The 11539-nt window shown below is 42.8% G+C and overlaps 1 protein-coding gene across 2 annotated transcripts; it reads left to right on the top strand.

Moving 5' to 3' along the window:
• The first annotated feature begins 627 nt into the window (after positions 1–627).
• LOC129351413 (uncharacterized) lies at positions 628–10146 on the top strand. 2 transcript variants are annotated; one of them, XM_055020275.1, is made up of 15 exons: positions 628–937; positions 1407–1507; positions 2206–2406; positions 2483–2571; positions 2744–2843; positions 3655–3698; positions 4006–4083; positions 4176–4372; positions 5452–5516; positions 5610–5716; positions 5838–5940; positions 6642–6741; positions 9751–9790; positions 9865–9915; positions 10038–10146. In XM_055020275.1, the coding sequence occupies exons 1-14, from the start codon at positions 769–771 to the stop codon at positions 9911–9913; spliced, it is 1443 nt and encodes a 480-aa protein (XP_054876250.1). In that variant the 5' UTR covers positions 628–768; the 3' UTR covers positions 9914–9915; positions 10038–10146. The 2 variants fall into 2 exon arrangements, with proteins under 2 accessions (XP_054876250.1, XP_054876251.1); XM_055020276.1 differs by lacking the exons at positions 6642–6741; positions 9751–9790; positions 9865–9915; positions 10038–10146 and adding an exon at positions 6530–6619.
• The last annotated feature ends 1393 nt before the right edge of the window (positions 10147–11539 follow it).

Genomic DNA, 11539 nt, shown 5'->3' with positions numbered 1-11539 from the left:
TTGATTAAACAAATAAAAAATATAAGTACAAAAATAACTAAACTTCAGAGCTAAGAACATATTTGATTTGGTTTAGTTTCATATTCCAGAATAAATGTAAAAATCAGTAAATAAAAATAAATACTGCAACATAGAAATAACTGAAATACTTAAATATAGAAATTGCAACTTTTAATAAATAAATAAATCAATTTAATTAGCTAAATTGTTATCATATTAAATAATGGAAGAAAGAGAAAATGAAAAAGAAAGAAGCAAAGAGAAAATTACAGCATATTAATAATTAGGATTTTATTATGATTTATAACTAAATAAATACAAATAAATTAAGAAATAAAGTTGGGAATTTTTAAATAGATAAACGAGGAAATGGAATTAAAACATTAATTTATTTTGTGTTTTAGCAAACATAAATCATTTATTTAAAATAAAACAGCAGAAGAATAGTAATAATCATATGTTTTGTGATAATTTAATGAATTAAACTCTCTCTGCCAGGAGGTTTTAATTGCATGACCGTTAGTTGTTGTGAAAAATATAATTTCTCCTGATAAAAAGCTCAGAATTATTAAAATATTATTAATCTACTGCAGAGCGGAACCTTCGTGGTGCGTTTCCAATCGGACTGTTTTTGCTGACGCACCAGCGGGGCAGAAGTTTGGACTTTTCTCCCGTGTTTTCCCGTCTCCTGCTCAGCGGGGCGGTTTTCTGGAGCATGTCTGGGCTTCCTCGCTTCCTCCGCTTTTCGCCCTCAAACTCGGAGCGGATATGGCGCAGAGGAAGCGCAGACAAGTGCGTCGGTTTGTCTTCCAGAGCGAACTTTCTGCGGCCCGGTGGAGCCGACCCGGACGGCAGAGGCGAGTCCAGGCGGTACAGCAGCTGCAAACCGGTCCGGATCGGCTGCGCCTCCGGGTTCTGGGGGACACGGCCACGTCGGGTAAGAACTGGCGGAGGGTTCGGTGCCGCGGAACCGCTCAGCTGCGGGGCATTTCCGGTTGGTTAATAAACAACAACCTGCGGGTTCTGTAAGGATGCGTTCTGGTGTTATGATGCTTTGCAGAACTATTCCCCCCTTAAGCACCTCGGTTCACTGGGACTTTAGGTGACAGACTCATTTACTTTGACTAGGCCACCTTATTGCAGCTTCCCATCAGCTGTGCTTTCAGGTAAAGGGTGCAGTTTGTTTTCCTCCAGGTAAAATCAGGGTCAGGATTCTTCCACCTGACCTCTGGATCGCTGACCTCTTGTTGCCATGGCAACAGAGGCTTTGAGCCTGACCCATTTAAAAGCCTTCAAACATTTTGGTTCCTGTGACAACATTTAAAGAAACACACACAGCCGGAGCCAGAAGGTCCGGTGGTTCTGCTCCTCTGGGCCCGCTGATCGGACACTGGTTCTGTTTTCAGCCCCTCAGCTGATCTACGGCGGGAAGCTGGACTTCCTGGTGTTCGACTACCTGAGTGAGATCACCATGTCCCTGCTCACCGCCGCCAGGACCAAGACACCTGTGAGTCTCACCTGTTCAACACTCACCTTTTCAACATTCACCTGTTCAACACTCACCTGTTTAACATTCACCTGACTATTTAAAGCAAACCAGACAAGCACCATTTATTAGTCTTAAAAATTCTTAAAGATTTTTATTTATTTTTTATTTTGCTTATAATTTCTGTATTATAATTTCTTGGTTTTTGTCCATAATGTATTTTTTTACTTTATGGCAATTATATTTTTCTTTATCATTAATATTTTTTTCCTTTTTAATACAATAAATAATGTAATCTGAGTTATCCAGTCTATTTCGGCCATGAAAGCAAAATTAAAGGCTTGACAGAAAGTCATAATTTCAACTTTCAAAGTTGTAAGTTTGAGATCCAGTCACAGTTATGAGAATCAATTATTTGATTGAAAGTCATAATTTCGAAATTATAAATGATAATTAAATTCAGAAATAATGAAAAAAATTCTAATTTTGATTTTCTACTTCATAATTTTTATTGCCACTTCAAGACTTTAAATTATAACTTCCTGTGTGGTTTTATATGTTTTTCATGGCAGTAATGACTTCCTGTCCTGATCTGCGTAAAAACTTTAGTTTTTATCTGAATCAACAGATGAAACATGATTTTCATCTGCAGTTGCAGCTCGGCGCCTGCAGGTGGTGCTGTTGTCCCTGCTTTAAAGCTCGTTCTCTCCTTCCTGCAGAACCTGGGTTACGCTCTGGACTTCGTCCAGGTGGCTCTGGCTCCGTTCATCAACGACATCCACAGGAAAGGTATCCGTGTCGTCAGCAACGCGGGCGGAGTGAACCCGCTGGCCTGCGCTGAGGCCATACAGGAAGTCATCAAGAAGGCGGGGCTGGACCTGAAGGTCGCCGTGGTGACCGGTGATGACCTCATGCCCAGCGTACGACGCCTCCTCTGATCTGACGACACGTCCTGAGAGTTTAAGTTGATCTGAGATGATCTCTGGTTTCCTGCAGAGGAGCCTCCTGTCTGAAGTAAAGATGGCCGACGGCGGCGGCAGGCGGCCGCTGCCTAAAACGCTGCACAGCATGAACGCCTACCTGGGGTACGAACATGGAAATATAGATATAAAGATGAACTGATGTGTTTACTGATGTATTTTATTTATTTATTATTATTGAATAGAAAGCACAAAACAAAACCTGATGTAATTTTTGAATCATAAATGCCTTAAATTTACCGTAAATATCCTAATACGATTCCCTTCCTGTGTTCAGGGCCGAGCCGATCCGCCGCTGCCTGGACCTGGGAGCCAACGTTGTGGTGACGGGGCGCTGCGTGGACAGCGCCGTGGCTCTGGGACCGCTCCTGCACACGGTACAGCTGACTGACTGTAGAGGATTTAGGAAGCGCAGAAAGCAACTGCAGAAAACCTGCATCATGAAAACCGCATGCAGAAAGATCCCAGGTTGGGATTTGAACCCAGGACCTGCTTGCTGCTAGGCAACAGTGCTAACAACTCCAGGTTTAAAGCATTGAAATCCAGATGTTGCTCACATTTCTTTAATTAATACATCGCATCACTCAAAATACACTGGCATAGCATAGCACATCATAGCTGCAGTATATTGTAGCATAGCATGTGGTAGCATTAAATGCTGTAGCACAACACAGTATAGCATTCTGTGGAATAGCACATTGTAGCATAGCATGCTGTAGCCTTGCATACGGGATCATAGCATGCTATAGCATAGCATGCTAAGTGGGATATTATAGCGTAGCATGTTGTAGCCTATCATTCTGTAGCTTAGCATAGCACATTATTACATCAGTACATAGCTGAACATATTACATAGTATTTAGAAAATATTTCATTTATTTTTATAACTTAGTATAGCATAAAATAACATCATGTTCCTAATAACAGCCTAGCATAGCTTAGCATACTGTAGCATTTAGAAGATCTTTGGAGGGATTTGAAATCTGACAGAATATCCTGCCATATTCGGCCTTTCACTGAAAATGACTCAGTTATTTTCCCAAAGTTTGGTTTCAAGTTAACTCTGAACTATTTGTGGCTAAAGATTTATGTAGAAATAATAGTTTGGTTTCCATCGCAGGACTTTATGGCTGTTTTAATCTGAGTTTTGTTCAGATGTGACTTTAAGTCAGTTTGTTTCTGTTGCAGTTTGGTTGGAAGAAGGACGATTACGATTTGCTTGCAGCAGGAAGGTAAAAAAACACAAACACTAGAAAATCCAGCAGGATTTAAAATAAATATATATTCTTCTATTCAAGTTTTTATTTCTTGCTGTGTAAATGCAGGTGGGGTTTTTTTTGTACAGCTTAGAGCAGCAAACACATAAGATCAGACCAAAAACAATCTTATTGTAACACAAACGTTGCATAATTATTATCATTATCATTAGACTGGTGGAAAAATTAAGAAAAAACAATTGAAATGTGAATAAAAACATAAAATAAATGCTGAACCCAGAAACATGTTTTTGAATCTCGTCGTTGTCGTTTTGCGTTTCAGCCTTGCAGGTCATCTGATTGAGTGTGGAGCTCAGAGCACCGGAGGGATCTTCACCGACTGGCACCAAGTTCCCGACTGGTGAGTTTCTGATTTTCGTTCATCCATCTCCAAATAATAACTGTGTTTTGAGGAATCTTTCTGGTCACAGCTGCTCTCTGCTCCCCTCTCAGGGACAACATGGGCTTCCCGGTGGTCGAATGTTCCTCCGACGGATCCTTCGTTCTCTCCAAGCCTCCGAAAACCGGCGGCCTGGTCTCCTTCGGAACCGTCGCCGAGCAGCTGGTGTACGAGATCGCCGACCCGCGGAGATACCTGCTGCCCGACGTCATCTGTGATTTCAGCCAGGTGGCGATCCAGGAACTGCCCGGTACACACACACACACACACACACACACACACCACACACACACACACACACACACACACACACACACACACACACACACACACAGTCCTGAGGACATGACCACAGTTTGAACTGCTGACTGTTTTCATAACCCTGAAAATCTCCTAAACAAATGCATCTGGAGCTTCGTTTGGCCCCCTGACTGAACCCTTCACCCTCCTCTGAACCTCCATTAAACTCTCTATCAGCTATCAGTCACAGATTTTCCTTTTATAAACCTAAACATGGATCCGTCAGCCCGGCCTGAACCTTTGGGCAGCAGCGCCTAACCTTCCCTTGAACTCCAGAAACCTTCTGCTGAGCTCCTCCTCGCTGATAAAACGCCTCATTTTCTGCCTGTTGGTCATTAATTCAGGACTTTCTTGATTGATAGAGAGAAACTTCACTGCTGTTGCCAGATTTCTGAAATTCCACCCTCAGGTCTCCCTCCCTCTGCTCAGCCTGAGTAAATAAGAGCTGTGTGTGCATTTTGGTTCCAGTACATCCAGAATATTTCACACATGTATGTCAGTGACCCGGTTACATCTCGGTTAGTGAAGACGAGGGAACAGAGTCAGCAAATGAAAAACATGGTTTCTACAGAAATCTGTACATTATATCCCTTAAAACCAGAATCAGCCGTTAATGTTTGAGCAGTGATGGGAACTTCCAGCTGGAAAATATAAATACTTCAGTCTGATTGGACCTCGTTGAACTCAGAGCCGTTTGACCGCGAGCCGACCCGTCTCGGTTTATCTCTGGACCTTAACGAGGCGGGTTGGGGAACCAGAGACGGGTCAGTCTGCAGCTCTGCGGTGAACAAAACGCTGCGGGACGAAACCGGAGGAGAGGCGGCGTCCAGAACCAGGACGGTCCGCTCCGTAGATTCAGACGGTTCAGATACGGAGACAACAGAGGACACAGAATAAATCATTTAAGAGTTTATTAAAAACGTTAAATTATAAAAAGTGTTTAGAAAATAAAAAAATACATAAACACTATTAAGAAATAGTTTAAATATATGTTTTGTGTCTCAGTGATGTTGATAAGTCGTGTTTCAGGTGTAGACGGAGGGGCCGTCAGAGTCACCGGCGCCAGAGGTTTGGCCCCCTCTCCTGACTACAAGGTAAATCCGCAGCGTCACCAGCAGAGGGCGCCACCAGGAGGAGACGGGACTCCATAGCAAAGGGTTAATGGTGATGTCATTGCCGGCGTCCAGGTGTGTGCCACCTACATGGACGGGTTCAGAGCGACGGCGGTGTGTCCGGTGGGCGGGCCCAGAGCGGCGGAGAAGGCCCGGCGGACCGCGGACAGCATCATCAGACGGTGCGTGCCGGAGAACCGACCCAGCTGGATGGTTCTTCTCATTCTGTTCTCTGGGTTCTCTGGGTTCTGATCACATAAATCATCGCTGACTGAGTTTAACGGGTTTGTTCTGTTGGTTCAGAACCAGGAGGATGTTTCGGCAGTTGGACCTGGAGGATTTTCACTCGGTTAATATTCAGGTTCTTGGAGCTGAAGACACTTACGGCCCAAACGCTCGCAGAAAAGTAAGAAAACCAAACAGAACCTGATATTCTGCAGGTTCGGGTCCAGTAATGGTTGGTGTTGGGTTGGAACATTGTTTTACATTTTTACAATTTTTCTCTTTCTACCAAAAACTGGATGACAAAAGTCTTCAGTCTGGTTATTTGGTTTCTACCAGCTTTTATTTTGAAGGACAACTTTGTCTCCAGAGACTTTATAAGTAATTTTGTTTGTTGTTTAACATTTAAAATGTCTTCCAGTTCCAGTGTTAAATGCCCATTAGATTTTAAAGTGTATTAATGTTGTGTTCTTTCATTATAATGATCATTATTGAAAATGGTCTCAAAGCAACAGAATTATTAAGTTTATTCACCTTAAGGAATGTGTTCTTCATTAGGGGATTATTATATTTTACATCCAGCAACCTTTGTTTTCCTGACAGGCCTGTTTCTACCAACGTATCTTTAGCATAATTGATTTAAAAGATGAATGTTTGCTGCGTGGTTCCTCTGTCTGCGTCTCGGTGTCGGACCAACTGGGTCAGGGTCAAAGCTAAGCCTGTTTCAAGCCTCTGAACTCCTCTGTGTGTCTCTTGTTCTCCATTCGCCACAGACGCTGCCGTGAACCTCGGCTCCCCGCCTGGAGCCTCCTGCAGAGGCTGCAGCGGAGCGGCGCCGCCAGCCTGCAGCGGATCAACCTGACTCTGGTCTGTGTCTGTGTGCAGGACTGCAGAGAGGCCGTGATCTGGATGGCCGTCCACCACCAGCAGAAGAAAGCTCTGGAGATCTTCTCCAGGGAGGTGGCTCCCGCAGGAACAGGCATGGGTACGGAAACCTCTCCACACCCAGAGGCTCCCTCTGTAGCTACATGCAGAGCAACTGCATCTGAACGCCAAATATTACAGAGTATTTATTCTGGTTTCTGCTGCAAACGTCTTGAACATTTTAAATAAGAACAGAACTTTCCATCAACATGTTGGAGTTTAAGTCAATTATTTCACTTTCAACTTTGGGGAACATGTCTCAGTGTAAGTTAAAAATCTTTCAGAAAATCGTAAAAATAAATCAAATCGCATCAAATTGTATCGTTTCGAAAAATATAGTGATATATATCGCATCGTGAGCAGAATATCGTGTATTGTTTTGTGAGATTATTGAATCGCTACACCCGTACTCCATGTATGTTTCTGATGAGGGAGTGACATCACAACGTGATGCAGACCTGAAAAAAGTCCATTTTACATAACACTGCCCTTTAATTCAGGTGTTGTAATAACAACGCCCCTTTAATTCAGGTGTTGTAATAACACCGCCCCTTTAATTCAGGTGTTGTAATAACACTGCCCCTTTAATTCAGGTGTTCTAATAACACCGCCCCTTTAATTCAGGTGTTCTAATAATACTGCCCCTTTAATTCAGGTGTTCTAATAACACCGCCCCTTTAATTCAGGTGTTGTAATAACACTGCCCCTTTAATTCAGGTGTTCTAATAACACCGCCCCTTTAATTCAGGTGTTCTAATAATACTGCCCCTTTAATTCAGGTGTTCTAATAACCGCCCCTTTAATTCAGGTGTTCTAATAACACTGCCCCTTTAATTCAGGTGTTCTAATAACACCGCCCTTTAATTCAGGTGTTGTAATAACACTGCCCCTTTAATTCAGGTGTTCTAATAACACCGCCCCTTTAATTCAGGTGTTCTAATAATACTGCCCCTTTAATTCAGGTGTTCTAAAACACCGCCCCTTTAATTCAGGTGTTGTAATAACACTGCCCCTTTAATTCAGGTGTTGTAATAACACCGCCCCTTTAATTCAGGTGTTGTAATAACACTGCCCCTTTAATTCAGGTGTTGTAAAACACCGATCCTTTAATTCAGGTGTTGTAATAACACCGCCCCTTTAATTCAGGTGTTGTAATAACACCGCCCCTTTAATTCAGGTGTTGTAATAACACTGCCCCTTTAATTCAGGTGTTGTAATAATACTGCCCCTTTAATTCAGGTGTTGTAATAACACTGCCCCTTTAATTCAGGTGTTGTAATAACACTGCCCCTTTAATTCAGGTGTTCTAATAACACCGCCCCTTTAATTCAGGGTGTTCTAATAATACTGCCCCTTTAATTCAGGTGTTCTAATAACACCGCCCCTTTAATTCAGGTGTTGTAATAACACTGCCCCTTTAATTCAGGTGTTGTAATAACACCGCCCCTTTAATTCAGGTGTTGTAATAACACCGATCCTTTAATTCAGGTGTTGTAATAACACCGATCCTTTAATTCAGGTGTTGTAATAACACCGATCCTTTAATTCAGGTGTTCTAATAACACCGCCCCTTTAATTCAGGTGTTCTAATAATACTGCCCCTTTAATTCAGGTGTTCTAATAACACCGCCCCTTTAATTCAGGTGTTGTAATAACACTGCCCCTTTAATTCAGGTGTTGTAATAACACCGCCCCTTTAATTCAGGTGTTGTAATAACACCGATCCTTTAATTCAGGTGTTGTAATAACACCGCCCCTTTAATTCAGGTGTTGTAATAACACCGATCCTTTAATTCAGGTGTTGTAATAATACTGCCCCTTTAATTCAGGTGTTGTAATAACACTGCCCCTTTAATTCAGGTGTTGTAATAACACCGCCCCTTTAATTCAGGTGTTGTAATAACACTGCCCATTTAATTCAGGTGTTGTAATAACACTGCCCCTTTAATTCAGGTGTTGTAATAACACTGCCCCTTTAATTCAGGTGTTGTAATGTACTTGCAGTAGAAACTGGACCATAGAGATGGTAAAATGTTGTTTTCGCAGCGTGAAACTCTGATTTAACTGATTGCGTGAGGAAAAGACAGAACTCAGATGGCGGCTCTGAGGATCCTTTCTCTGAGAAACTATTTGATCATTGGGGTAAAATCTGATCAAAATCCCTTGCGGTTCAGATGTGCGTCGATGTTTGTGTCTTTTCTGTGGCGGCTCCATTTTCTCCTGATGTTTCCTCAGCAGTGCGGTTTCCATCTGGTCCAACTCTTCCTCTGGTGCAAAGTTCAGCTGCTGGGTTGTGTTTTAATTTGCCTCCTTAAACTGACATTCATTCAGTTGTATGTGTTTTATATTTTGGCTGTCGTCGTTATGAAACGTCCTAAATAAAGTTCCAAAGCAGCTTCAGAAATCATCAGGAAGACGAGTCGCTCTGTTAAACCTGCTGGCTTCTCTCTGTACTTGTACTCTCAAATGAATCTTTAATTGCTGCAGCATCATATCCCATGATATTCAGACGATGTGACGGACAATCCCATCGTCTCAAACGGGAAAGACGGGCTGACCTGCAGTACCAGGCGTAACCAGCAGAAGCACCACAAACTGTTACGTAAAAATAAGAAATATTTCTGAAGTGTGAGTTTCACAATGTTCCTCTGGCCATCGGTCTCAGACTGCACGGCTGATTATGTAATGGTGTTTGTGAAGCAGAGCGTTTGCATGTATTTATGAAACGTGACCAATAGGAAGGCTCCTCCGCTTCCTTATCGTTGCTCTGCAGCAGAGTGGAAACCAAAATGTGAACCGAAGTTGGTCCAGAGGTTTCTGGATGTTTCTCTGCAGTCGGTGAAGTCATGCTGCCGTTAATTAATCGTCTTTGTTGTTTGGAAGTCAGTGAGCAGTAAACAGACTGAGGTTTACTGAACTGCCGCCTTCCTCGGCCGGCTGCAGATAGCAGAGGTCACGACCTCTGGAGCCGCGTTCGGGTCGGACTCTTTCAACTCGGAGTGAACCCTGCCTGACTCTGGCCAGTTCCCGCTCTCATCTGATGACCTGAAATCTTGTTTTCTCCCTGCAGCTCCTGGACTCACCGGCATCGTGGGCGGACGACCCAGAGTGTGAGTTATTCCCCGTTTCACATAAAAACCTGAGAATCGACGTGTTTAAGTCTGTGTCTGGTTTATACTCACAGGTCTCCAGTCCTGAAACCGATTTCTTCTTGCATCCCAAAGCCCAGATAAAGGTCAGTTTATCTCTGATGACCTGATGTCAGCAGGTCTTGAGTTTCTGGGAAACCAAAACAACGTGAAGCTGAAGAGCCTCCAGGTTTAACGTGCTCTCACCTGAAGCGCCAACATTCAACAGGTGGACATCCACGTTGCTGGACAACTGGTAGAGTCGCTTGTTGAAGCGGGACCGGACGCACCTGAGCAGCCGCAGGATGAAGCTCCTCCCACCTCTGGTCAGGATGAAGCTCCTCCCACAGGTGAACAAACGTCTCACGTTCTCTCAGTAAGTCCTGATTGGATCTGAAGTTCTGCGTGTTTCAGATTCATTCCTGCAGCAACGCTGGATTTCTATCGGCTGGTCCGAGTTCAGAGTGATCAGAACCTCCGGTTCTGATTGGTTCATCAGTTTATAGATGAAAACGACCTGGCAACAAGAACTCCTGTTAGTTTATTTTACCAACAACATCCTTGAGGGATTCTGGGTTTTTTAAGTTCTTGGTAATGACTTTCATTGGCTTGGTTCGTTCTGTTGGGACACATCAGCAGTCGACCTTGTTTTGATTTTATCACTGGTGTTATTATTATTATTATTATTATTATTATTATTATTGTTATTATTATTATTATTATTATTATTATTATTATTATTATTTATTATCTTGAATTGCTTCTTGTTTACCCAGATTGTTTTGTATGGATGATGAAGATAAACTACAGTATTTAGAGATTATTGTGTAAAAAATGTCTGAGTTATGAGTTTCACCTCAACATCAGGATCAATGTCGGTATTGATAACCGTATTAGTTGATTTATTTAAATTTCAGGTTACTTTAAAAAACCCTCAAGATGTGTGGTAATATTTAAAAACTAATCATTCATAATGCAGGACGTTCAGGGTTCTGTTCACCTCTGGCATCAGAACTAGTGTTGCTGGTTCTGACCCATTTCCTGTTTTCAGTGGTTTTGTTCTGCAGAACCTCAGGCTGTTCAGACGCTGCTCCTCTTTACAAAACCTGCATGCAAACTGCAGTGTTTTTATTTTGTGTATGCATTCACTTTCAGACGTGCTTGGAAGTGAACAGAAGTGGATCCATAAAACATGAAGTAGCTCCAGTTACAGTCATTATAAAGCACAAAACATGCTACTTGAAAACATTACAGGTTTCTAGAGTCTCAATTGATTACAGATGTCTTTGTGCACTCATTGTTTTTTCGCCCATTTCATAGATTCTTGACATTCTTAGCAACTTTTTACGAGCTTTTCTGGTTTGTTGAGAGCCTTCAGCTCGAAGTGAACGGGTTGCATTCGGACCACTGGCAGGAAGCAAACAGCTAAAGGCTGAATGTGTGTTTGTCTCTGTTGTGCCACAAGTTTCTGGGCCAAACACGCAGGTCTTTCTGGTTCCTTCCAGACCTGCCCAGTGGACCACACAGCTACCGGCTGGAGGACCTGGCATACACACGCAGCGGCGACAAAGGAGACTCGGCAAACATCGGTGAGAACCTGAGTAAACCTCAGCGCTGCGTCTGAATGCAGCCAAAGACCCAGATACAGAGCGGAGAGCTCCTCAGACAAGCTTTCAGCCACAAAGAGAGATTTAATAGGGAAGGGAGACCGCGACTCGTTAAATGGTAGTT

Source organism: Poeciliopsis prolifica, unplaced genomic scaffold (genome assembly GCF_027474105.1).
Source record: "Poeciliopsis prolifica strain line A6 unplaced genomic scaffold, Auburn_PproV2 SCAFFOLD066, whole genome shotgun sequence".
Taxonomy (NCBI): domain Eukaryota; kingdom Metazoa; phylum Chordata; class Actinopteri; order Cyprinodontiformes; family Poeciliidae; genus Poeciliopsis; species Poeciliopsis prolifica.
This window is presented reverse-complemented; position numbering and strand designations above follow the sequence as displayed.